This window comes from Mesocricetus auratus, unplaced genomic scaffold (assembly GCF_017639785.1).
Source record: "Mesocricetus auratus isolate SY011 unplaced genomic scaffold, BCM_Maur_2.0 Super-Scaffold_100045, whole genome shotgun sequence".
Lineage (NCBI taxonomy): Eukaryota > Metazoa > Chordata > Mammalia > Rodentia > Cricetidae > Mesocricetus > Mesocricetus auratus.
Genome location: NW_024429222.1, coordinates 8,210,974 through 8,237,499, shown reverse-complemented (window position 1 = coordinate 8,237,499; position 26,526 = coordinate 8,210,974). Strand labels below are relative to the sequence as shown.

Below are 26,526 nucleotides of genomic sequence, written 5' to 3'. Positions count from 1 at the left end.
ACAGAGTCCTTAAGGACTCTGGACTACATACAGCCTGGGACCACAGGGCTCCTGAAACTTCTGCATTATGGGATTGTGCCCATGTTGACATAAGATGCTTTCTCACCTCATTCAGATTCTACAGTCACAACCGCAAACTCAGTGAACTACCAACTGCGCAGTCTCAAGACAGGGCGAATCCACTTCTGGGTACCTCGGAAGTGTTTTCTGGGAACTCCAAAGTGCTCGGGGAAACTCTGATCAGAATTTCTCTATAAATGGACTCTCCTTTGCCTGGTTTAATCCAGAATGAGGAAAAGTCGAGTGCTTTTCCTGTCTGCATTCGTATCTGCAGCTACCACCCGCTGTGTGGCATTCCCCACACAGCAATTCTCCAACAGACAATGTTGAGGGTTCTGCAATTCAGTTCAGTCCTGACAAGATAAGCCAGAAGATGACATCAGATCTCACATCTTTGGAGAGCAGTACTGATTGTTTGTTTGTTTGTTTGGTTGGTTGGTTGTTTGGTTGGTTGGTTGGTTGGTTGGTTTCTCTGTGTAGCCTTGCCTGTCCTGGAACTCACTCTGCAGGCCAGGCTGGCCTCAAACTCAGAGATCTGCCTGCCTCTGCCCCTGAGTGCTGTGATTAAAAGTGCGTGCCACCATCACCCAGATGGAGAACAGTCTTGAAAGGCTACCTCTGTGCCAGATGCCAGTGTCAAGTTCAGGGTGTGGCCGGAGCAGTTTCATGCTGCACTGACGCCCCTGGAGTGGGACAAGGGCTCATGGAGTACGTCCCACGAGGCAGGTTTGTTACTGACAAGTGCACAGAAAATGGAGGCCTGGAATTTGTGGTTTACAGGCTTCTTGGGGACCCTGTCTGGAGCAGTCTTCGTTATGTGTACCCCTACTTGTGCCACATCTGAGAGACCCCATAAAATAGCCATCACTTGGTTTTATATACAGAAAATGATGCTGAGGGTCATCCTGTTCTGGGAGGGACTGAGCTGCAACCCAGGTTGCTCGGGCCCCTCATTTTAAGCATTGCTTTCTATCTCATTATACTGTCAGTGCTGAGACCACTGAGCAAGGAAGGAGAGCTGGGATGGACCCAGGGAGTCTGAGAACTGTGATTGGAGCAGGGAGATGAAATGAGTGAGAGAGAAAACTTTGAACCTCCTTAAAGGCAATGGAAACCACTAAAGGGATCTAAATGAGTATACAGTAGGTACTCAACAGTTCTTCTTACCATCAAGCCATCTATTTTCCTCTCAGGTTGAAGATCTCAAAGCTAGGTTTATTTATCCCTTGTATTCATTAGACCAGTAGTTCTCCAACTTTCTAATGCTGCAACCCCTGAACACAGTTCCTCATGTTGTGGTGAGCCCAGCCCCACAACCATGAAGTTATCTTGCTGCTACTTCATAACCATAGTTTTGATACTGATATGAATTGCAATGTAAACATCTGTGGTTTCTGATGATCTTAGGAAACTCCTGGAAAATGGTTGTTTAACCCCCCCCCAGAGGGGTCATGACCCACAGATTGAGAACCACTGAACTACTCTATGCCTATGCAGACTGGCATTCTCATCAGTGAATAAATGAATGATTTTCCCCAAGACACAGTAGTATGAAATCAACTGGTCTTTTGTGTCTAGATAAGACAATAGCTGATTTTCTACACTCAAATAAGCTCTGAGAAGAATCAAGAAGAAAAAAAAAGACTTCAGTTAACTCTAGACTTCCTTCAGCCATGATTTAGAGTGTGTTTGGTGCCACCTAGTGGTCGTATAACATTTTAACCAGCTCCCTTTGCTGCCAGCGAAGGAGAGAGGGAGCTAGAGAGCACAGAAATGCTTTGCTTGGCTGATATATCCACTCAACAGGTCAGAGGGGCCTCTGTAAGTGCACCCAGGTATGTCTGCAAGCCCTGACAAGACAGGAAGGACCTGAGCCCTAAGTCCCCTCACTAGAGCCCAGGAGTGATTGATCCCAAAAGGTAGAGTAAATGCAAGTGTCTTTGTCTGTGGTCCTTCAGTCCCTGGTCCTTTATAAGGGTCCCTCATTACCCATCCATGCAAAGCAGAGACTCAGTACAAAGAACTGAGACTAAGGGACTGCTAAACGCTAAGTACTAGGTGGAACATCATTTCACCCACCCTGAGGCCCAGGAAGTATTGTAGAGGAAGGAGGGGAAGGCGATAAAAGTTGGAGGACAGAAAAGAGCACTGGAGAATGCTGTCTGCACAGGACACAGTTGCTGTCATCAGGAACACACTGTGGCTGTGACCACCCATGCACGAGGGTAGAGGGGGAATAGAATGGGAAGAAGCAGGACATTGACAGGGTATGGGAGAGGGATAAGAGAAGATCGTGGCAGGGGTGGGGCGTAATGTCATCACAATGCATTGTATGCAAATAAGAAACTGTCAAATTAAACCTGATCTATTGAAAAATGGGAGTCTTCATAATCCCTTACAGATGTGCCTAGAGGCTTGTCTCCTTGTTTCCAGTATCCTATCAAGTTGACACAAATCTGCACACTGCCTGTCACAAGACATCGCTACAAGAGCTTATGTTATAAGACATCATTATGAAATTGAGAGAATCCCTTTTGTTGATAGATATAGCTGTATTTCTATTACACAGTCACTTTCTGCCCTAATATGTATGTATACATATTAGATACAGCCATGCCCATCTGTGTGTGAGAGAGAAAGAGATACAGAAGGAAAGAGAGAGACAGAGAAAGATCTTCTTGCTTTGTAGTAATGAACCCAGACAAAATATCCATCTGAGTAAAGACCCACAGAACATGTAATTGGGGTAGATTAGAGAAAACTAGTATAATCATTTTTCCCTGTGAAGTTGGAGACCTTATTTCAAGCTGATCTCTCTAGCCGTGTGATTTGACATAAATTATTTTCTTTCTAATACACTGTAGACACTTAAAATACATGTTTCCTTTTCTATTAAAACATGCATGCACATACATACAATATAAGCTTCCAAACTGTATATAAGGTGTATACAACTTATATGTATATGCAAATAAATAGCCCTATTTGCATATGTATACCTGATGCATTTGTAACTGAAGATGGTGATGGAACTAGATGAGAACTCATGTTCATACTGTGACTGGTGCCAGAAAACAGCCCATCAAAAAGCTTAAAGGCACAGAATGGGGCCACGCCTCCTGGGCTCAAATCCCAGAGACAACAGCTTGTAAGTTATTTTCTCCATCTGCACATTGAAAACGTAATACTAACCATTGCCCCCCCTTCTCCCGTCACCCTGTCCTGAAGCTCTGAGGCAGATTCAATGAGTTGGCATAAGCCACCTGTTTGTCATGTCTGTCCCTTGGCCTTGTCCAAGGTGCTGATGCTCCTGCACTGTCTGTCTTCCTGGAACCAGTGGCTTCTGTGGCTGGACCTAAGCTCCTCCTCTTAACTGAGGCTTAAAATGAACTCAGATGTCCTTGTGCTGTCCAAAACCTAAGGAACGGGCTCTATAACGGTAGTTGAGAAGCTGTTGGTCTCTGCTTGAGTCCCCAGCATGCCTTCATCTCACTCTGCAGCTCCCTTGATATGCCAAAGTTGCAGACTCTGAGTGGGCATGCCTGAAGTGTCCTCCCCGGGGAATGAGAGACTATCAAATAGCTGTAGAGATGGGCTGAAATTCGATGGCAATTGCAAGGAAAATTGGGTGTGGCGGAACATGAACAACTCAGTGGGGTCCTAGGAACAAACTCAGAGTGGGCAGCAAGCAGGTAAACTGTTGCTGAGCTGGCTATGGGCAGTGTGCTAGTTAATTTTCTATTGCTGTGATAAAATACCATCATGGCCAAAAGCGACTTGGGGTGAAAAAGTGTTTTACAGATTACAGCTTGTAGTCCATCACCCAGGGAAGTCGGAGCAGGAACTTGGGCAGCTTGCTCAGCCTGGAACCGCAGGCATGCAAAGAATGGTCTTTATCTAGCAGGCAGCTGCCCCTGCTGAAGACTCCATGCCTGTGCTCCTAGTATTTCCAGGCCACAGCATCACTGGAACCTTAAATGGCTTTACTGAGTTTCCTAAAGCCCAGACTTTACTTACCCTCATGTCCTGACCACCCTCTCCCAGGCCTGAAGCTGACAAATCTGGTAGTTGATCATTCTAGACCCTAGCTGGCTGCTTAAGTTGTCTCTAGATACAGGCTTCTTTCTCCTTCACTTTTGGTCTCAGTGGATATCAGCGCTGGCATAGGGAGTGTCTCCCTTGCCATCAAAACTAGCAGAGGCCAGCAGTGGAGAACTTGTGAGACAGCACGGTCCTAGAGAAAGGCAAGGCCCAGGCATACCTTGAACCTTACTTCATGCCCAGGCAATCAAATGCCTTTGGGTCTAGGAAGACTAGGAATTGGATAGCCAAGTCAAAGGCACCATCCAAAAGAGAATTGAAGAGACATGAGAACAGACCACGTTCTAAGCATATGAAACCCAACAATCCAGCTGGGATGTCTTTTAAATGAGCCGGAGAGTCAGATCAAGGTATACCAGAAACCAGACAAGAGACCCACAGCTACAAGGTTACTTGATGTGGCATGATAAAATAAGGGTGTAGATCCAGGGACTGGCATGGGTATGAAATGTCCGCAGGAAAAGCTGGCTTTTGAAGGCTTGGTCCCCAGGTTGAGGTACTATTGAGTAGTGATTAGATCATAGAGTGCTAACCTCACTAATGGATTATTGCATTGATAAGTCCGTAGCTGAATGGTCTAGAATACTGAGTCCAGATGAAAGAAGTGATTCATTGGAAACATACATTCCTGATACATCTTGTTTTTACATCCTTCTTACTGATCCATGCTGTGTAGCTGCCATGAGGTGAGCAGACTTTCTCCATCATTCCTTTCCACTACAATGATGCAATAGCATTCTCACTGGCCTAAAAACAGAGGCCATTCTCTGAATGTATGAGGCAAAATTAACCTTCCTCCTCTGAGTTGCTTTTCTCGGGTTTTCTGTCGTAGCTGTGGAAAGCTGACTGCCACAAAGAGCTGAGGCCAGAAACAGGGTCATTGCTACGAGTGCAATTGACATTCTGATTTGTGTTCAGATGTCTTTGGAGCTGGTTTGTGGGAGGAAATTTGAAAAGACAGTCTAGCTAGACAGTTTTGAAAATCTATAAGCGGAGCATAGTGGATGATTCTGCTGGACCAGAACACCGGCAAGAACACCGACAGCCGAGACTGGAGTTTCTGTTAAAAATGAGATTCTATTGGGAACTGAGCTAGACGCCACTCATGCTGCATTCTCACAATGGCATTGCCTACATTTGTTCCATGCCCAGAGAATTTGTGAATTTAAAGGTGACAATCTAATTAATTCTCAGACAACACAGCTATCGTGTGAATTGCTGGATACCCTTAGCCAGATTTGCAGTGGGAATATGGAGCAGAGAGCAAAGCTGGAGGATTTGAAAAGCTTACAGTGTTCAGGGAAGAGGCTTGTTTTAACTTAGGCCAAGGGAAGTGTGGTTCCTAGAGATATTAGTGCCCGTAAAGAGAGACCACCGTTAAGTGTGATAGCTCTTTCCTGCAATCCCAGAAGTTGAGAGTCTGAGCCCAGTGTCTTGCAAGTTCTAAGCCTCCCTGTGCTACATGCCAGATCCTCTAAAAAATACATAAGAAGGAAAAGGGAAAATAAGGAGGGGGGAGAATAAGGGAAAGCTTGAGAGAAGGGAGAGGAGAAATAATTCGGACCATGAAGGCCAGCTCCCAAAATCCCAAAAGAGAGCCTCAGTGTAGTGGATTCGGAAAAAAATTCTTTTATACCTAAAAAGTCTTTAGGAAAAAACAGGCTCACATGATCTGAAACTAACTGTCTTTATTACTGCTTCTTCAATAAAATTCTTTCTTAAAAAATCCTCTCTGCTGAGCCAGGCGGTGGTGGTGCACGCCTTTAATCCCAGCACACGGGAGGCAGAGGCAGGCGGATCTCTGTGAGTTCAAGGCCAGGCTGGACCGATAGCCTCCAAAACAATACAGAGAAACCCTGTCTCGTAAAACCAAAAAAAAAAAAATCCTCTCTGCTCTCTGTCGCTGCTGCTGCCCCTGCCTCTGTCCCTCCTCCCTTCACCGCTGTCTCTGCTCTCTGCCCTCTGTTTCTCATTCTCTCTGCCTCACCCCACCTCAGCCCAACTCTGGACAATTAAATGTTACATTTTTAGGGCCCGATCCCTTCTCAAAACCCAAGATATGTCACATTGTTTCTCTCCTACTAAAATGTCACAATGACCAGTGAGCAATCATGGCCTTGTAAGTAGCTCTAAGTTGGTGAGGGTTTCCAGGCAGTAAATGACATTGGAAATCAAGATTTAATAAAAACAATTAATTACCTGGGGAGTATGTGCAAGATAAAGTTGCTTCCAGCTTTGGCCTTGAATCAGCAAAACAAAACCTGGAAAAATGACCCTTTGTCTCTAGGGGCAAACAGATATTGTCCCCAGGGGCAACCAACCTGCTTTGAATTTGGTCTGAAGTCTAAAGTTAGCTTGTCTGTGCAAAAGACTGTCTTTGTGACCGGGAATCTTATGTCCACCTTCCTAGTCATCTATGGTCATCTTCCTGACCATCCACAGCTATATGTGAGCCCAACAAGTATAAAACACATCACCAAAGGGCTGTGGAAAGACCCCCAAAGTTGTTCTTATTAGGGAGGTAAGTAAAAGCACCGGAGAACGTTTCAGACATTCATTCATTGTCAATAACCCTACCGGCTTTGCCAAGTGGCTCCCCAACAACATTTAGTGGGTTGACTTGTTAAATACTAGCTGTCACTGTTGTATATTCTTTTAGTGGCCTCCGGAAGAGAAAGATGTCTCAAGAAATGGATGGATACTACCCATTGTGGGTCCAAGTGTGTAATGGAAAAATTTCATTTGAGAGACTTTGTTTCTGTGAGGGGCAACATATACCTGTAATCCCATCGTTTGTGGGACGGGGGTGGGAAGTATGTGAGTCTGTGAGTTCAAAGTCAGCCTAGAATGAGACTATCCCAAAACAAAGAAGAGGAAAAAAGAGAGAAGGGGAGGAGGAGAGAGAGAAGAAGGAGCAAAGCCAAAGTCAGCCTGGGCCGCGTAGTGAGACCGTATCCCAGAATGGAATGGGGAAAGACCGGCCTCGCTTATTTTGTTAAAAGAGTTTTGGGGTGACATGCCTACGGAGTCATTTAGAAAACAATTTCCTGCATTCCATCACGCAGACACTTGGAGGGTGTCTCAATTAAGTGCAGGGAGAGCTGCACCTGCTTGAACTATTAGCACACCTTGACGTTGTCCATATGAGAGTGGCATTACAGGCTGGTGTTCTTTAAGAATCATGGCATCCTGGAAGATCCCCACGAAACTTCAACAAAAGGGCTAGGAAGCCAGGTGTTGTGTGCGAGTCTCAGAATCCCTCTGACAGGGCTAGGAGTGAAGCTGTGGGGATGGTGCCGACATTGAAGTGGAGACAGCAATGTGAAGCGACTGCCTGAGAAAACCACGTGGCCTCAGCACAGCTAGCCCAAGAGAGAGGCTGTGTGGGCGCCAGCTCATGACGTCAGAGGCGCTGGGATGCACAGGGTCTCTGAAACCCACTTCCTGACAGCATGTGCCGAGTACTGAATGGAAGATTTAATGTTTGCCCTGCTGGGTTTTGGTCTTGCTTTGTGGGTCCCATGCTGCTATCAGAAATGGAAACGTTTGCCATGCCCCACTATTTTATACTGGAACTATGTAATGTTCTTTTTTAATTAATCATCAGTTAGATGTTGCTTTGAGTCTGAGCAGCGATCTTGAACTTAAACTTTTTTTCATTCATTTATTTAGTGTGTGTGTGTGTGTGTATGAAGGCTAGAGAACAACTCTCAGGAGTTAGTTCCCTCCTCACACCATGTAGATTCTGAAGATGAAATTCAGATATCAGACTTGGTGCCAGGTACTCTTAACCTGATAAGCCATCTCAATAGCCCTCACTGAGCTAGACTTGCTAAGACAATGAGAACTTTTAGAGATGGACTAAATATATTTTAAATTACAATGTGGTCATGAACATTAAGCAGCTAGGGGCAGAATGTTGTGGTATGGAATGTCACCCAAAGGCTCGAGTGTTGAAGACGTGTTCCCCAGATGGTGGTTGCTGTTGAGGGCTAACTGGATCATGAAGGTGCTAACTTTGCAAGCAATCTTCTCTTCCTCCTATTAAACTCCACTCAGCTCCAGGGCCTAGTGCTCACTCCCTGCCAGCCTTCATAGAAGGAGGAACACTGATCAAATCTTCATTTGATGCCAAATTCTCTAGATCAGCTACTGGATGGTTTTCATTAAGAACAAACACATTGCCTGATAGAAAAGACAATGGGAACTCATTGGCACAGAAAAACACTTTCTGAAAAGAACAGTGTTAGGACAGGCACTAACTTCAACAATTAATAAATGGGACCTCATGAAACTGAGAAGCTTCTGTATGGCACAGGGCACTGTCATTTGGACAAAATGGCAGTCTACAGACTTGGAGATTTTTACCAACTACACTTCTGATAGAGAGTTAGTTTCCAAACATACAAATAACTAAAAAAATTATATACCAAGAAACAAATCACCCAGTTAAAAAATAAGGTACAGATCTATTCAGACTTTTAAAAAGAGGAAACTCAATGGCTAAGAAACAAATAAATGTTCACATCTTTTGTCATCAGGGAAGTGCAAATCGAACTGGTTTGAGATTAATTTATGCTCACCAAAATGGCTAGGATCAGTAACACAAGCAACAGCTGATGCTGGTGAGGATGTGAAATAAGGGGAACACTCATCAGTTGCTGGTGGAAGTGCAAACTTGAATAACCACCATGGAAATCAATATAGCAGTTCCTCAAGAAGATGGGATTCGATCTACCTCAAGATCCAGCTATGCCACTGCTGGGTATATATATACAAAGAACACTTGTTTCTACCACAGAGACACTTGCTCAACCATGCTCTTCACTGCTCTATTCCTGATAGCCATATATTGAAAACAACTAGCTGTCCTTCAATAAATGAAAGGATAAAGGAAATATGGTACATTTACACAAGGGATTGTTACTCAGCCATAAGAGGAAAAAATGAAATCAATAAATTCACAGGCCATTGGATAGCACTAGAAAAACACCATCCTTAGTGAGGTGACCCAGAACCAGAATGGAGGAGACAGAGTCCCAGCTGGCCTATCTTGTCATAAAATGAAGCTTCCATACCAGGACTAGGGTTACACCTATTTGAGATGTTGGCCAAAGGGGTTCCAAGGGAACCCCAAAGTAATCCAGGCTGTTGCTGAGACTACAGGTTGCACTCTACACACTGATGGCAAGGCTCCATTGCTAAAGACAACACCTATACAATTCATTGAACATAGAGACATCAAACTGATCCCCATGTAGAGCCTTCATTCCTACTGGCTACTGTCTTTGGTACAAGAAGGTATTTTGCACACTACCAAAGGAGAAACATAAACACCAAGTCTGCCGCAAACCCTTAGGTCTACAGTGGTATCCAGCCTGCAATGCCAGTGCTCCACCATTGGGGGAGTAACTAATCAATAAATGATTTGACTGAAGATAAATCATTAAGGCACTCCATGAGATGGAGTCCATATCTGACACTGCTTGGGTGACCAAGAACCTGAGACTAGATATCTTGGGGACCTAGGGTAAAACTAAATACTACTGTTCTAGATAGATAGATACAGAGATATAAATATAAAATGTAGCAATAAAACAGCTTTTAATGACATTCTGCAGTACTCATAGATCAATGCCTTGCTTAGCTATCACCAGGGTAGCCTCCTCTATAGCAGATGGGAACAAATAAAGAGACCCACAGCCAAACATTATGCAGAGAGTGAGACTTGGGACACTTGACCCTGAAGGGGATGTCTCTGGCAAATTCCTCTTCTCAGGGGTCAGGGAACCCCACTGAAGAGGAGGCAGTAAGAGCATATGAGCCAGAGGACACCAAGAAAACAAGGCCCTCTAAATCAACTTGATCAAAGTACATGAACTCACAGAGACTGAGGCAGCATGCAGAGGGCCTGTGTGGGTCTGCACCAGTGGGGGTCCTAGAGCAGAAAGTGGACACAGGCCCCCATAACCATTTGCAAGTGAAAATTCAGTTTCTCTCAAGGGTGTTTCATTGGTGGTACTCATAAGGGTAGGCTGCATGCCTAGCAATAGGAGGCCAACAGAAAATGAATTCAACGGTAGCATCATTGGGAGCTCCTTGTCTCATATGTCACATCAGGGACTTCTTTTTCATCTTGGTTTTTTATATTTTACTTATATATATATATATATATATTCTCTCCTTTTACTCTATGGGTCCTTTGGATATATATAGTGGTTTCCAGGTTAGTGATTTCATGGAATTCCTGAGTGGGTAAATGAGTGGATCTCTGCCTCTATATATCTGTTTCTTGTGCCTTCTCTTGGTGTCTTTCCCTTATGTTTGATTGCTTTGTCCTGTTCCTATGAGTTAGTCTTTGTTCTGTATTATTGTATTTTATTCTATTATTATCCTGTAGAGACAGAACACGGGTGGATCTGGATGGGAGGGGAGGTGGGAAGGAACTGGAAGAGTAGAGAGAGGGGAAATCATAATCAGGATATATTGTGTGACGGAAACAATCCATTTTCCATAAAAGGCGAGAACAAACATACTGAGCTCACAACTTCCCCCCAAACAAAACCAATGTGAACCCCAAGAGCCTGAGTGTGGACAGCACCCTCTGCCCAGAGAAGTCCGCATCTGCACTAAACTGTGCACCCAGTTTAATTCAGCAGAGGTTCTAATGCCTTTGAAACCCAGGCCTAGGAATGACAAACTTAACAAAGTTAGACACAAGGCATGTTGTCTCACGGCATCCACTTTGTATTTAAACAAAAACGAGCCAGGGGTGTAGCTCATCAGGGGAGAGCATAGCTCAGTGTGCTCTTGGGTTTGATCCCAAGTTCTAGAGAAGAACAGATCATAAAACAGAAGGAAAGGAACAAAGCATGGAAGAGAGGAGGGGCTGAGATAGAGTGGAGAGAAGAGAAGGGAAAGAGTGGAAGGAGAATGGGAGGGGAAGGGAAGGGAAAGGAGGAGAGGAGAGAGAAGGGGAGGGGAGGAGAGAAGAGGAGAGAGAAGTGGAGGGGAGGGGAGGGGAGGAGAGGAGAGGAGAGGAGACGAAAGAAGAGAAGAGGAGAGGAGAGGAGAGGCGATCTTTGAGCTAACATCACACACTCAACCCTTCTGTATCCATCTCCTCCACAGGTCCTCAGAGCAAGCATACAGATGAAAGGTGGGCTTCTGTGTCCAGAATCTCTTCTTTACTACTTGGCTGCTCATCAGAGACAATGTCACTTGCGTCACTAGCTTTTACATGCATGGAACAGCACTCAGAACTTCACAACCAAATAGACAGCACAGGCAATGTCTTTTATTATACTGTACACTTATTTTTTCCCATGAAAAGAGCAACTTTCAAAACACATCCAAAGCAGACACAGAGATTTGCATGGTACTTGGATGGTCCATGACATGGAGAAGATGGAAACAATCCTATTTACATAGAAGTAGAGACAGTGGGGCGAGGGCAGGCACCCACGGCTTCACATTCACCAGCCAGGGCCAAGCACACTGCCTCTGGGCAGAGCTGTGGGTACCCAGACTTGCAAACACAGGGCAGAGCATGCCCTTCACCTTCTCACACCATCCAAGTGTCAGATCGAGAGGCTGGACTCGACTTCTTAGATACCAAGTCTTTTTGGTGTTGGCTGAAAAAATATCTGAGATAGGGGATCTACTAGACATAAAGAAATATCAAAGCTATGCAGGCCAATAGTTGGTCAGTTATGGGTCACTTTTGGAAGCTTCTGCTGTAAGCGGCATGCTTTTGTCATTGTAACTTGAGCACAAGGACGTTGTTGTGCTTTGTTGTTGCTTATGTTTTTAATTGATTGATTACCCGATCAAGTTCTGATTTTATAGACAAAACCCCCTTAAACCCAAAGATGCAAAGCTCCTGTCTCAAGCCACAGCTAATCCACTGTAGACCCTCCGCTAATCAATTCTAAATACTGTGCTGATTCCACCACACCAAACACCCACTCTGGTCACTTCCCCCTCTGTGGTTTTCAAAAACAAACAAACAAACAAATGTATGGGGTAGAAATGGTTTCTTTGGTAAGAACGTGTCAGTCTTACATTACCAGATCTGGAAAATCCAGACTGGATGATGGATTATACGGCAGGGGACTGGCTCCTGTCTGGGCAGGAACACCCTCTGAGAACTAAGGCAGTTTAGAGACCTTTGCGGAGCAGGATTTCTAGGGTGAGTTGGTATCCTTTTACTCCTCTGTCTCACTGGAATCTAGAATGAAGACTGACAGGAATGGTCTAAATAACACCAATGTTCTTAAACAAATGACTCACAGCTCATAGAAAATAATTCTCTAAAAATATGATAAAATATCAAAAGTGTCAAGTGTCATATACAGTACTCAGGAGCACACTGGACTCCACTATTTAAAAAAAAGTCACAATAAGGAAGTCAAGCATTATTTGTGATTAAGCATAACCCCCATCTGCTGAGTGTGGGTGGAAAGGTGGGTGCAGTGGCCTCCTAGCACCTTCATGAGAACCTCCAGGACCTTTCTGGGTGCCCCACCCTAACCTACCCCATCAGAGCACCTGGGCTTGGAGCCAAGAACCCCGTGTCCCAATCTCAAGACCCAACTTTGCCACAGAACAGCACCTTTGCTCTAGTTTGGGGCTCATTCGGCTAGCACCGCATCTCAACTTCACCCCGGGGACAATGTCTACGGGCAGAGGGACCACATAGGTGGCAATGAGAAAATGGTGAACCAGTGCTGATTCAGGGCACCCTGACTTTCTGAGTGTGTGCACTCATGACAGATAGGTGGACTTGCTTCAAAGTATGACAATTGGCATCAGAGGAAAGAACAGTGCCTCTCAGGGAGCCCGTGGGACGAGAAGAGTGACATTCTTCTACCCTTCTCCCAACACACTGTCCTTCTGCTAAGAAACACTCCTTTCCTCTTAAGTGGGACTCTGTGCCCTCTGCATTTGGTGACAACCCTGGGTGGGGTGAACAGGGAGTTGCCCGGTGCTCTGGAGGGTGAAGACAGGATGGGAATAGAGAGAGGGTCCACCCTGGTCCCTCAGGAGCTGAGACCTTGAGCAAGAGGGACTCTGTCTTCTCACCAGGGACATGGGGAGATGGAAGATAGGACACAGCCTTTCTTCTTACGGGGTAGAAGGGAGGAAGTGTGGGTGGAAAGTGTTTTACTTGAATAATGATAAACTCTCTTTAAAGATAACAAGTGTGCTATTCGTCAGAGGTGTTGAGACTGTCTGCTAACAGGACTCTGACAGTGAGGTGGGTGAGGTTCTGCTTGCCCAGCACTGCAAGACATTTGCCACTGGGGGGTGCCTTGAGCTGAGCCAGCTTTCTTATACAGAAGAACCAAAGTCGCTGGATTTCCTCTAAAGAATGACTCAAGGACCCTGATTCAGGGAAATCTTGGGATCTTCAGAGTAAAATATCTCCCATCCAGCTATCCTCACCTGGCCTCCTCTTGCACCCTCCATGGGGACATACCAGTTTCTCCATGTGGCCTCCTACACGACCCCAAAGTGTTCAGTGGCTTTTTTTTCACAACACATAAATAAAAAAAACCTGCAGCACGGAATTCCACGATCACAATGACAAACTATGATTCTACATTTCAAATAAGGGCTTATGAGACTCAAACCATAAACATACATGCCAAGGAGATGCCATCGATTTACCAAGCCATCCTTTCCCTCAACGAATCAAAACTAACCACCAGAGGGCACTAAGTGAACCTAGAAATTTCCTGACCCCACCAACCTGTCGTCACCAGTCAGGATATCATCCCCTAGACATGAAGGGCTGTGCTCTGATGTGGTAGATCTCCATCCCATTATGCCCTCCAAGGTGCCAAGTCCAGTCAAGGAAGAAGCAGACCATTTTCAGAGTCAATATATCCCATTACTCAGGACCCCTCCCTGTCTGCCAGGATCCCAGGAGGAGGCTTAGGACAAGCCTGTAGACCATGAAGAACTATGGCAGCCTATCACGTTGCCCTCAGTCATGCACTTGACCCAACACAACAAAGATCTCTGCTATGCCTCAATCCCCAGGAAGGTCTCTGGAGCCATCCATGTGTCAGACAGAACGTGAGCAGTGTGTGGTCTTGGCAAGGGTGATGTGTCTAGCTGTCTCTATCACCTTTCTGGAGTATCTGACTTTGTGAACTTCTTCACTGGTAGTCCAGCTACATTCTTCCACTAACATCATGGTTTGGGACTAGCCAAACACCAGAAGCTAGAGTAATATTCTAGAACATTCAAAAACCAATCTCAGATTAAACGGAAAACTTAAATTAGAGGATTTTTACTTAAAACCCCTAAAACATTACCAGTCACATTTTAGGTGCAAATAAACCCTAACTCCCACACAGAGGCTCAGGTACCTAAGTGGTGACTAGATGAAAAGCTGGGTAACCTTGGCTCCCACACAGACCCCATCAGGCTTCGGTTGGGCTTTTGATATCTAGCCAAAAGACAATCTTCTCTTGGCCTTGATGAATTGAAGGTTTCTTCTAAGATCTGAAGTACAAGCAAATTCAGGAAGAGGCTCTGCCTGAGTCATGGATCTCATGTGTGCACTGAGATTGCCCTCTAGCCAGAGTTCCAGAAGCCAGGCCCCATTCCCTCCTCTCATCCTCTTCCTCGAGACTCTTTAGTTCTCCACACTCACTGCCTCCATGCCTGATTAACAGAAGGCAAACAAAACCAGAGTCATAGAATCATTAGTAACCGGGAAAACAAGAGGGATGGGAAAGGTTCTTCCAGGACGGGAATCCCAGGGCGGTGTCCGCATGGGGGTGAAGAGGATGCCCTTGGTCCAGATGATGGGTTCCTCCTCCTCAGAGCCAGGTTCAGATAGCCAGCCAGTGCCGCAACTGTAATGAAAGACAGTGGGACCAACATAGTTGAAGGCAGAGCCAGTGGGGTCTTGAAGGACCAGGGGCCAGTTGGTTGGGACATCAAGAAGCAAAGGGGAGGAAAAAAAAAAAAACAGCCGCAGACTTCAGAACACAGTCCTTAACTGGTGCTGAGGTTGGGTACAAAGAAGCCACCCCTAAAGAGGAAGCTCAGCAGACACCACCCCCAGCCCTGGGGCCAGCAGCTGTTACTAATGTCCTGATGCTATGCTGTCAAGACTATAAAATGTTCAGCTTAGTTTGGTGACGCTAACTTAGTCACCTCTGTCACTAACACGTCAGAGCTAGAATAAAAGCGGGAATCTTCAGCACTCAGCATCAGGACTAGGAAATAGCAGCAGCAGCATCTGGTGGCTGACTAAACACCCATCACCTTATTTGCCCCTAAACTGAAGCTAGACACCACCCAGTTTTCCCAACTGTGATCCTGCTTGGGCACCCCACAGAGAACAACCAGAACCCACCCTACCCTGCCCCCACACCACCCCCAAGGTCAGCTCTGCATCTACCTGGAACTGTCTCACGTCTCTCTGGGCCACCAGGTGGTGCTCGTTCTCTGGTGTGATGCCATAGGCCACTCTCTGTGAAAAAGGGAGAAGGGAGGGAGGGAGTCTTGGTGGCCCAGACCTCAGATGTGCCCAAAGCAGCTCAGATGTGAGGTCTTTGCCTTACAAAGTAAGGACACTTGGAAAGACTACCGCCACTAGTTTATACAGCAAAATAAAAGTCATGGTGTAACTTCAGGATAAAGGGCACCTCTGTTGAGGGTTGGGTGTGTGTGTGTGTGTGTATACAATGCATGCATATAAAGGAAAAGGAATCATTTCAGAAACCCCTGGTTGAAGGTTAATCGTATTATTATTATTTTAAAAATGGTAGTGGACTTAGACGAGAAGATATGGGATATCTGGGGACATAACACACTAAAAGGGGACAGGCGTGGCTGAGATTTGCCTTCCCCTGTGAGCAGCAGAAACAGCCCCAGTACTGATGGGCAGCATGCAGGCATGTGGGAAGCACCTCCCATGGGCCAGTTTCTGTGCTTAGTCCCCAAGTGCTTTTCTCTTCCAAGGCACAAGATATTATTCCCAAGTTACAGATGTGGAAGCTGAGGCTCAGGAAGGGTCATCACTTGGTAAATGAGGTGGGTATGCTGACCCCCAAGTATCCCAAGTATCCTCTTTCGCTCTCTCACCCCAACAAGAATGCCGCCTTCCCCTTATCCCACAATAGCCATCCCAGAGCTCACCTCCCAAAGGGAGCCCCGAATGCTGAAGAACTTGTAGATGACATAGGCAGGTACCAGGATCATGGATGAGAGGGCAATGCCCCACCCGACCCAGTTGGCCCAGGGAGGATAGACGTAGTCATCGTAGGTGAGCGGCTTGAAGTTGATGATACTGACCACCACCACAAACTGGAGGAAAGGATGGGGCGGGAAGGAGAAACAGAAAAGAGAGAGGATGGAAGGGAGAAGAGAATGGCAGAGATAGAAACAAAAGGAGACGATTGTAGGAGGAAATGAGAAAGAAAAAGAAGAGGTGTTCAGGAGGCAAGCAAGAGTTAGTGAAGATTCGAGATGGCAAAGCAATGGGGGAGGAAGGAACAAAAGTGACTTTGTAGCCAACACAACAGCATGGGGTGGGGGTAGGGGACCTGGCTGGAGATCCACTAAGGTAGAGTACCCCCCCTGACCCTTCTAAGAGTCCTGCCTGCATGACCAGACTTCTAGATTCCAGCATCCCCCCTAGGGAATAAATGTGCCCACCCCACCCCCAGCCTGTACTCAACCACCCTTCTACAGGTACCCCAGCCACATCAAACCCACCAGAAGGAAGGCAGGACTGACGAACTTCCAACACAGTCTCCAGTACAGGCCTGGCTTAAACCCCATCATCTGCTGAATGTCATTGCTGAACCTGTCAACACCTGTGAGCACACAGGGCAAGCATGTCACAGAGAGCCCACAGGTGCAGGCCTGGGGCCTCCCCTGAAGCCATTCCATGAAGTTCTGGCAGAGTGCAGGGCAGGTGGCGAGAGACTGACACCTTGGAACGCGGGAGGCCCGAAAAGCACTTTGCTAACAAGAGACAGGACAAACTCTGGGACAGCCACCTTTCCTGTGCCACTCTTACAAGAGGGAAGCCAGGGCTCAGAGAAGCGAACACTTGACCCAAACTGACAAGCCAGGTGCCTTGACCCCAGTCTGGCTCTTTCCTCTGGCATAGCCTTTCAGTGAGAACATTCCATCTGACCACGCATGTGCACACGTGGACACCCCTCCAAGCATAATCTGAAAGAGACCATTACATGCTGCAACCCCTTCCAGAAAGAGCAAAACCAAGATTAGCCTACTACTGTCACATGAAGGGGAAATGAGCAATTATATCACATGTGACAGTTGATTTCTCAGTCCAGCTCCAGAGTGAGTTTAGTGGATAAAATACAGGATATCTGTTTAGGTTTGAATTTCAGACCCGTAATGAAAAATATCAGCATCAGGAGAGTCTGCGAAGTATTTGGGTCATGCTGATCTGAAAACATGTATTTATCATTCATCTGAAGTTCAAGTTTAGCTGCTTTGTTTGTTCACTCTGATGCATGCACTGTCAGGTTTGGTGGCTGGGGGTCTGCAGCTCGCTACTGGTTCTCTTTCAGATGTTGGCACCCAGTCTCTCCCAGGTCTTTGCAGCCCAGTGAGCTAAGGGTTGGAGAGACTTACACCTATTAAGTGAAGTGTTCACTTCTGGAGATCCCAGTGGTTGTCTTGGACATGAAAAGCCCCTTTCCCTCCCAGGAGCTCTTAGGACCAAGGCTTACGACAACACTCACTTACCATAAAACCAGGACACTCCGATAGCTTCCATAAGTACCGCAAACAGAATGGAGGTGCCTGCTGCAAAAGTATCCAGCAGAGTCAGGACATAAATTCCTCCCTGGTCACAGAGAGAAAGGGCTTGAGCCAACCTTGGTATAAGCAGTCACTGGCTATCCTATCCATCCTGCAAATCCTTCCTGTCCCCATTGCCTCATGATCAGAGCCCCGTTTACAAACATGGGTGGCAGGGCTGTACAGCCAAATGCGTCTGCATTCTAACCAATGGCCGGGTGGGGTTCAGGATAGCAGAACCCCTGTGCTCAGGCCCACCCGGCCCATCCCAGTACCAAGGCTGAGAACGTCTGGATTTTTGAAACAGTCTTTAAAAAGTCCCAGATTGCCCCAAGCCCAACCTCACCTTGGTTATGCAAAACATGGCCAGAAGGAAAGTACTTATGGTGACACCAAATGTGAAGAGTTTCCGGTGCCGCTTCAAGACCTGGAAGTCATCAGCCAGTCCTGTGATGACTGCTTCCATGCCTCCCATCTGTAGAGAACCAGGAGGGAGGGGCAGGAATGAAGGGCGTCCTTTCTGCAGCTCACTATCAGCTTCACGTACATCAGGCTCCTCAGAAACTGGCAGGCCCTGCTTTCCTCTTAAGCATCTTTTTCTGCTCCAGTCTCAATCACGCTCAAATTATATGAAATGAGAGTCAACTCTTGCCTGCCTCCTCAACAGGTCCCTGACCTCTGATTCATTCAGCCTGAGTACTGATGAGAAATAGCGAGTGAAGGATATAGTTGCCAGATGACACATCTACGTGCAAATAGAACCTTCTGGAAACATCAACCAAAGAACTTATCCAGAGTGGAAACTTCATACTGTAGTATATGATAAGGGTCCCTTACTGCCTTTCCAAGCGAAGTGGTCACTTTAAGTACAGACTGTGAGTCTATTCCTTATATTCCTTATGAGCCACTGCTGTGGCAGTCAATAATCACACATGTCCCTTGCTCCTCTCCAATGCCCTTGGCAGGCATTGTTAATCAACCTCAATACTCTTCCCTGAGGTCTGGAGTCAGCCTCAGAATCCTTTCCAGCACACTGCTCTGGCAGATCCACCAAGTGAAAAGCAAAGACAGTGAGGTCTGCCGGCCAGCCCTTCCCTAAGGCATTTAAGACTGAAGGGTAGAAACAGACATTAAAAAGATGTCAGGAACTTAATTTGCACATAACTAAACAACTGAAAAAACAACAACAGTAATTCTAGTAACCTAGCAGGGTCCAAAATGTTTGGGTTGTTTGTTAGTAATAAAATATAATGAGTGGGAAAGTGCTGGGTCACAGAACATTCTATTCATGTCCTTTCTGAAGTCTGCCTCCCCATCCGCAAAAGCAAAGTGTTGGGCTGGCTTGTCTGAGACCCAGTACAATTTGGAGTTCCTGTAGGTTCCTGGCTTTGACCTAGGCTATCATTTTGAAAGAAGACTCACTTCATTATTTGGATTAAAATAGGGCCCTTGGAAACAGACACCAGACAGCAACAGCCCTGCAGGCTGAGTACTGGTGTGGATTACAGTGGTGGAGAAGGGTGTTCTGAGAGGAATTACTCACTGAGCTGTCCAGACCCAGAGCCAGGAGCATCAAGAAGAACAAAACCGCCCAGAACGTGGATCCTGACAGAGTGGAGATGGCTTCTGGATACAAGATAAACACAAGGCCAGCTCCTGTAAGAAATATTAAGGCCTGGTCAATGGCTGGGATGTTCAATTGGGGCTCGGGACTCTTGATCAGTCATGCGTGGACAGCACAGACTCATGATCTGTGCATGAGACAAGGAGACACAGTTTAGTTGTGCTATTTTTGAGATCTGTAATGTCCCCCAAGCAGCCCTGTGTCAAAGTCTTGATCAGTTAGCTAGAGCAGTTTTGAAGTGGTAGGAAGTTCAAGATATGAGGTCCAATGTAGTCTTCCATTTATTGAGGATGTGTCCTTGTAGAAGATACTGGGACCCAATCTCTTCTTCCCTCTCTCCCTTTTGCACCTCAGCCATTAGGTGAACAGGTTGTCCCCAACACAGGTCTCAAAGCAAGAGTGCCAAGTAGTCATTGACTAAATCTCCAAAACTGTGAGTCAACTAGCCTTGTCCGCATCATAAGTCAATTGTCTCGGGGATTTTGTTAATAGTAATGCAAAGCAGATGAACACAACCTGGGCATCAAACAGCCAGGCAGAGAGAGCAGCAGCTTGCCTGAACAGCTACAAGCCACATGTGGTAAACCCACTTTCTACTCTGTGGGATTCTACCCTGATTCTCAGAAACTCATGACCCTCATAGTCCACTACAGAATGCCCCTCCCTGGGTCTCAACCTCCTTGTAGCCTTAAGGATACAGAAGGCCACAGAGAGACAGAGGATCCAAAGTCAAGATGATTGGGGCCAAATGCTAACATCATTGCTCACCAGCTCACCAGTAGCTTAAATCCAAAAGACTCATCTTTAAAGAGAATCTGCTGATCCTTGCCTTGCAGCTTTGTGAGAACTAAGTGGAGCTATGCTGCTGTGTTTGGTACATAGTTTGTCCCCACTGAAATTCATGCTCAGGCTTGCTCCCCAATATAGTAATGTGAAGAGGCTGAGGACATTAAAGATATAATTAGATGTTATACACACTGTCCTATAAGCATGACTCTTTTGACACATGGGTATTTCTACTTCTACTTCTCTATAACAAGATAAACAACACACGACCTGTACCTGAAGCCTACTGGACAACCAATCTCTCTACTCTGGGCTTACAGAGGGATAAGTTAACTCAGCATCTTTTGTGTATAAATAACCTAGTATGAGCACCTAATGCTACCTCCTGCAGACCCGGAACTATGAGGACTTCAGAACTGGAACAGATTTGGAACTAATTATTAGGTAATTAGCACAAAGGCTGGTGCAGAATTTGCAGCCCAAAATGTGTTCCTCTTAGGCTGCCAGAGGAAAGTCTTGTGTTATATACTTAGGGCCCAGGGTTTCCAGGAATGTTCACTGATGCCCTCAAGAGAAAGCCCAGCAGATGGAAAGCCAGCCCTCACTGTCTTCCAACCATAGAGGCACTATGACAAGCTCGATCTTTCTTCTTTTAGCTGGAAACAAAGTGGTCTGGCCACCTACCTTCAGTGGCAACATCCTCAATCTTGACCTTATGTTCATGGGCCATGTAACCAAGGATGGAGAAGATGGCAAACCCAGAAATAAAACTGGTAACGCAGTTGATGGTGCTGGTCAGCAGGGCATCCCTGGTAGAGAGAGAGGCGGGGCTGCTATTGACAATGCAAGTCCACCTGACTCTAATGCCACTCTGCTCATGAACCACTGGCCATCTATGGAATCTTCAGTCTCATTCAATCTCAAAGCCACCCCTCTTTTCCATTGCCATGCTGTCACATGAACCCCAGTGCCTCACCACCACTGGGTTAGTACCTGCTGGGCCAGTGTGTAAGCAAAGAGCTCACCAAAGGCACTGGTGAACTCTTAGGGGATCAAGAGTTCCTCTCTCCTTAAGTGAACTCTCCGTGACTTACTATGTCTCCTAGATCTTTGTGCTGTCATTTCAGAGCATTGCTAAGATGAGCCACCCTTCCTTCTTGGCCTGTTTCTCATAACTTCTAGTGTATACTCTTGGAACAAATAGAACAAAGCAACCCTGATCCTCTGACACACTGCCTCCCTATCTCTATCCATGCCATCCGTTCCCCACCTGCCTACCATAACCTCAGCTGTCCTCCCAAGCTTGCCTCAAGTTCATCTCTAGGCTCTTATTGCAGCACCCTACTAACGGGGTGATCATCCCATTTTTCTGACCTCCCTAAAACCTCTCCTGGTGGCACATGCATCCTGTTCTTTCTGTGTTTTTGCCTTTATTGTTAAATGGAGCAAGAAAGGTAGACTCAAATCTGCCCCAACTCTGAATTCCTCATAGCACAGGGTCTGCAGGAAGTGGCATTAGGTGTTCACTGATCCAAACTTCAGCATCCCACCTGCTCTGAAGTCTTACTTCTGACCCAGCCAGCCCTCTCCAGCCTGTTCATTCTGCCCCTGCCTCATGGCAGTATCTGATGAATGGCATCAGGTAGTTTCATCTTCTCTGGAAACCATGCCATGCTCCTCTGTCCCAATAATCCTTCCCCATAAGCTCCTATAGCTAGTGACCTCAACTTTCCCAAGAGATGTCTTCTAGTGAAATATGCTCCTCGGGCCCCCTAGACCACATTGGGCTTCCCAGAATGATCAGGATGGTCCACAGAGGACAGATAAAGCCTGTCTAGTTAAAGCCCTCTCTCGGTTCCTATAAGGACTGACCCCAGGACTCAAGCATTGGCACGCTCTAGAGGGGTGCTTACCTGTAACAGTTGTTGTCAAATTTATTGTAACTGGCGAATGCAATCAAGACTCCAAATCCAGCCCCCAGGGAAAAAAATATCTGAGTTGCAGCATCAATCCATACCTGAAACCAGTGAACAGAAGTCATCACCATCTCTGCTTCCTGGAGAACTGGATTGCCACCTTGAGAGTGCCATAGACCAGAAAACGTGGTCTGAAGTCAACAGAGGCAGTACAGTAACAGGCTGGAATCTCCCTAGCATCTCCTGGCCTTGGCTACCAGAGTAATCACATTCTGGGGAGCCTAGTGAATCCATTTAACATCCAGGTTTTCAAGAAAGTTAAAAACCTAAAATTCTAAGCTAGAATGGTGCCGGGAAAGACCAAAGGGTACTGACCATCACGGGAGTTCTGAAGATAGCATCCTCCTGCCCTTTCCAGTCACAGACACTGGTAAGCAGTGGGGGCCTTAGGAGACAATGGAGTCTACTTCCCAATCCCCTCTCCCTGGAGCGAAAGTATATGGCTAGTGGACTAAAGATGTGAGCACTTCTCCAACCTCTGTGTCATGGTTTAGCCCTAGTCAGTCTCTCTTCTCCAGCATCCAAGATTGCTGTGTGTGTGTGTGTGTCTGTAGATATATGTGTACATATATATATATATGATAAATATATTCAATGCACCTAAACTAAGGCATTTGAGTGTGATGGTGCCTGCCACATCTTTACTTGTATTATTCTGGATTTCCCCAACCTTCCATTGCAATGGAGGAAGGCAGATCCACTCACTGAGACTATACTAAGGACTCAGTGTCTACATATCTGAGTGAATGAGGGTAGCTGAACAGGTGCAGAACCAATGGAAGCCTGCTGTGCTTCACAAGTTTCAAGGTGACCTGTGGCCAATGGTCTCCCATCTTTCTAAGAGTTACACAAGAAAGAGGTTGCTTCTTGGTCCTTGCTCTATAGCATAGTGGTAGGCTGGACACTCAACTAAGAAAGGAGCACATTGAAATTTGCCCTTCTTAATCCTGTTGCTGCACCCATCACCACCTACCCCCTAAGAAGCCTCCCTCCATCTGGCCCAATGATAGGTGGCCAGCAGGCACTCACCGTGGCCTCTTTGAGGCGGTAGAAGTCAATGTGCAGGTAAGCGTTGATGCCATTGGAGGCGCCAGGCAGTGTGACACCATGGACCAGGAGCACAAACAGCACAAAGTAAGGCAGGGTGGCTGTGATCCACACGACCTGAGCAGAGACAAACTGGCTGTGAGAGTCCCACTCTGCCTGTGACCTGGGGAGTTACTAAGGACACGAGGTCTTTTCCCAGAAAGTCAAACATGCCCTCCCCCAGCTTCCTTCTCCTAGTGTTTGAGGCGCCATCTTCATCTCGGGGCCATCTCCTTGGCCAGACCTCAGGGACAGAACAATGAACAGACGCAGAGCTCCCTGAAGAAGCTTAGAACTGGTAGAGTCAGTCAGTCAGTCACTTAGAGAATAGGGCTCAGACAGCAACGGTGGCCAGCAAGGACAAAAACTAGACTGTCAAAGCCCTTGGTGCCTCTTCTTCAACAAAACTCCCTACCCTGATCCCTTTAAGCTTCTTCATATAGAACTGAGTACACTCACCCTCCTCCTGTCAGTCTTGCCTCCATCATTGGTTGCTGCACTCAACTGACAGGCAAGTTATTTAAAATGTCCAGTCTCCCCCCCCCTTTCTCTCTCCGTTTTCCTTCTCCTCCATTGCCATCTGTCCTTATCCTTTAACGCATTCTCTTTTTGTGTATATGTGCCTTTATTTCCTTCAGTGTAGAGGACAGCACCTTCCTCATGTCAAGCAAACACTCAACCTCTGAGATACATCTTTTATTTTATGAGACATTGGCTCACATGTAGCCCAGGATCCCTCAAACTCATGATCCTCCTGTCTCAGTCTCCCAGGTGCTGTGATTACAAATGCGTGCAAAACAGTTAACTTCTCTCTATTTCTTTATCCACATTTAAGTGCATTCTCTCAAGTCTGTGGTGCATGTGACTGGACAGAAAACAGAAAAAAATTCCCCACCTCAGTAGGAGCAGATAGAGACCAAGACAAACTGTCTTTGGAGAAATACAAAAGGGAAGAGATTGCCTTTAGAATCAGAACAGATAGTCACCCCCAGCTTGGAGGGACAGAGAGAGAGAGAGGTGACTAGGAGGCCTGCCACCCTCTCTGATCCTCCTTGCTCTTGTCTATACACTATAGCACTCCAGGGGAGTTATATACTAGAATGTTGTAGAGAGGCCCCTGGCTTGGGATTTCTGGTTCAAATGACCTAAGGTAGGGCCTCAACTACATTATTTTTTCCCAACTAAGGTCAATTTTGTGTAGCCAAGGTTAAATGTCTTCACTTTGATGCAGCTGTGGGCTGTAGCATTTTCTTTGCAGAAAAGTTGGGACCCAAACAGAACACTGAGCCAGGGCTGGGTAGTCAGACCCAAGGAAGGCACTGCTGTAACATGAATGGACACATAGCTTAAGGACCAGGAGAGTTTCCCCCCTACAGCTCAGGCACTCTGCCCCCTAAAGAGTCCATACACAAGCCTAGAGGGAACATGGAACACTGAAGACATGCCTGAGGGTAAAGTTCTTTGTCAGCCTAGAAAGATATGGACTCAAAACAAAGAGTAATGTATTAGTGACAAACTCATACATTTTTCCATATATGCATTTATAAACTGGAATTTAGCTGGCTTATTTCCTTATTCCTGGGGTATATGGGTCCTTTAAAATGTCTGTTAGGTGAATGAATGAACATTCATATAGATGAAAGTTTGAGTTAGAAGATGGGACAGATGGTTGGCTATAGAACTGGGCTTTTGGTTAAATGAAGGAATGGGTAGTTAAGTGGTCAGATGGTTGGGTGCAGGGATGGAAGGAAGTAAGAGCAGTTGAGTTATAAACCAGACAGCCAGTGAATGACAGAGTTAGTGAAAGAAAGAATGAAAATAAGAGCAAATGAATGAGTGAGGAAACAGAGTAGACCCATCAGTGGTAGGCACATCTGGTTTGGAGGGAACCAGAAAATGCTCCCTGTTTAATGATATTCAGTTAGTCACTCCCCAGTTCTATGAATGTCTTTGAGAATATGTACTTTGGCTTCTGTTCTTTGAGGGGTTGTTAATGCTGAAACGTGGAGGACAAAACTTGATAACAAACGGGGAGCAAAACATGCCCTTGACGCTGAAGCTGCTGCATCTGGGTGGCCTCACATTGGTCTCGGATGACTCAATCTCTCCAAATGGGACAAACGGATCTCAACCCTTGGCAATTGGAACAAAGAAGAGTCGTCATCCTTCCTTATTCTAACAGCTACAGTCTACTACAACTCTTGTCAACAGCTGTGGCACAGCTGCACTGTCCTACCCAGCAGGCTGGGTGTGACCACACTCCTCCCATGGAAACAGCACCCAGTGTTCTGACTCTAAGAAATCTCCCCCTCCGTCGAGCCTGGAGGTGGTCTTGCACTGGCCATGACTGAGGCTCCAACACAGATTTGGTTTCCTAAAGAATGCACCAGGGTATAAGTGTGATGTACTGTGAGTACATCAAGCATCAAGAAAGAGAAGATGTCCCCCACCCCAGCCCCGTGACCATGCATTCAAATTTAAAGCTTTTGGTGGCCTCTAGAACCTTTTGTCAAAAGCTGGAGGACATCTCCCTCACAGCCATGTGTGTCCCTATGAGAACAGCCAAGGAAGAGCCCTCTGAGCTGTGTCATCTCCATCCTAGGCCTACTTTTAAACATGAGATAAAGAACAAATGAGCAACTCCTTTTTTTCTTGTTCTGTCACTTTAAACATAGCTTGGTTTGGGGACTTTGCTACTGTTTTTGGTTTTTGTTTTGTTTGCTTTTATTTTGAGACAGTCTCACTAGGTAGCCCTGGCTAACCTGCTCTAAAAGATCAGGCTAACCTCAAACTCTGTTTCCTAAATGCTGGGAATGAGGATGTGTTCCACCTTGTCTAAAGATAAATTCTTATCTGCTTGGATGTATCTATGGATAACTTCTTAAGTTCCACAGCAACAAACTCAAAGCAATGACTGATCATAAAAATGAAGACGACTGTGGCTCATAAAAGGAAGAGCCTGAGATGACAGAGCACCCTCCCAGTGGTGTGGGTATTTATATTCTCAGTGTTGGAGCATAACACCCACCAGAGCTTCTCCATCTGCAAGTCTAAGAGGACCCTGAGAGGCACCCCCGGAAAGCTTAGCTT

At 46.2% G+C, this 26,526-nt stretch overlaps 1 protein-coding gene across 1 annotated transcript in view; it reads right to left on the bottom strand.

Moving 5' to 3' along the window:
• Positions 1–11,436: 11,436 nt before the first annotated feature.
• Slc6a2 (solute carrier family 6 member 2) overlaps positions 11,437–26,526 on the bottom strand; it is a 39,317-nt gene continuing 24,227 nt past the window's right edge. The window contains exons 5-14 of the mRNA XM_005079146.4: positions 23,380–23,514; positions 22,288–22,391; positions 21,059–21,183; positions 19,508–19,620; positions 18,311–18,439; positions 17,911–18,010; positions 16,903–17,003; positions 16,324–16,491; positions 15,584–15,655; positions 11,437–15,032 (exon numbers count right to left, since the gene is read on the bottom strand). Coding sequence (XP_005079203.1) covers positions 15,009–15,032; positions 15,584–15,655; positions 16,324–16,491; positions 16,903–17,003; positions 17,911–18,010; positions 18,311–18,439; positions 19,508–19,620; positions 21,059–21,183; positions 22,288–22,391; positions 23,380–23,514 — 1,071 coding nt within the window. The 3' untranslated portion in view covers positions 11,437–15,008. The remainder of the gene's footprint in view (positions 15,033–15,583; positions 15,656–16,323; positions 16,492–16,902; positions 17,004–17,910; positions 18,011–18,310; positions 18,440–19,507; positions 19,621–21,058; positions 21,184–22,287; positions 22,392–23,379; positions 23,515–26,526) is intronic.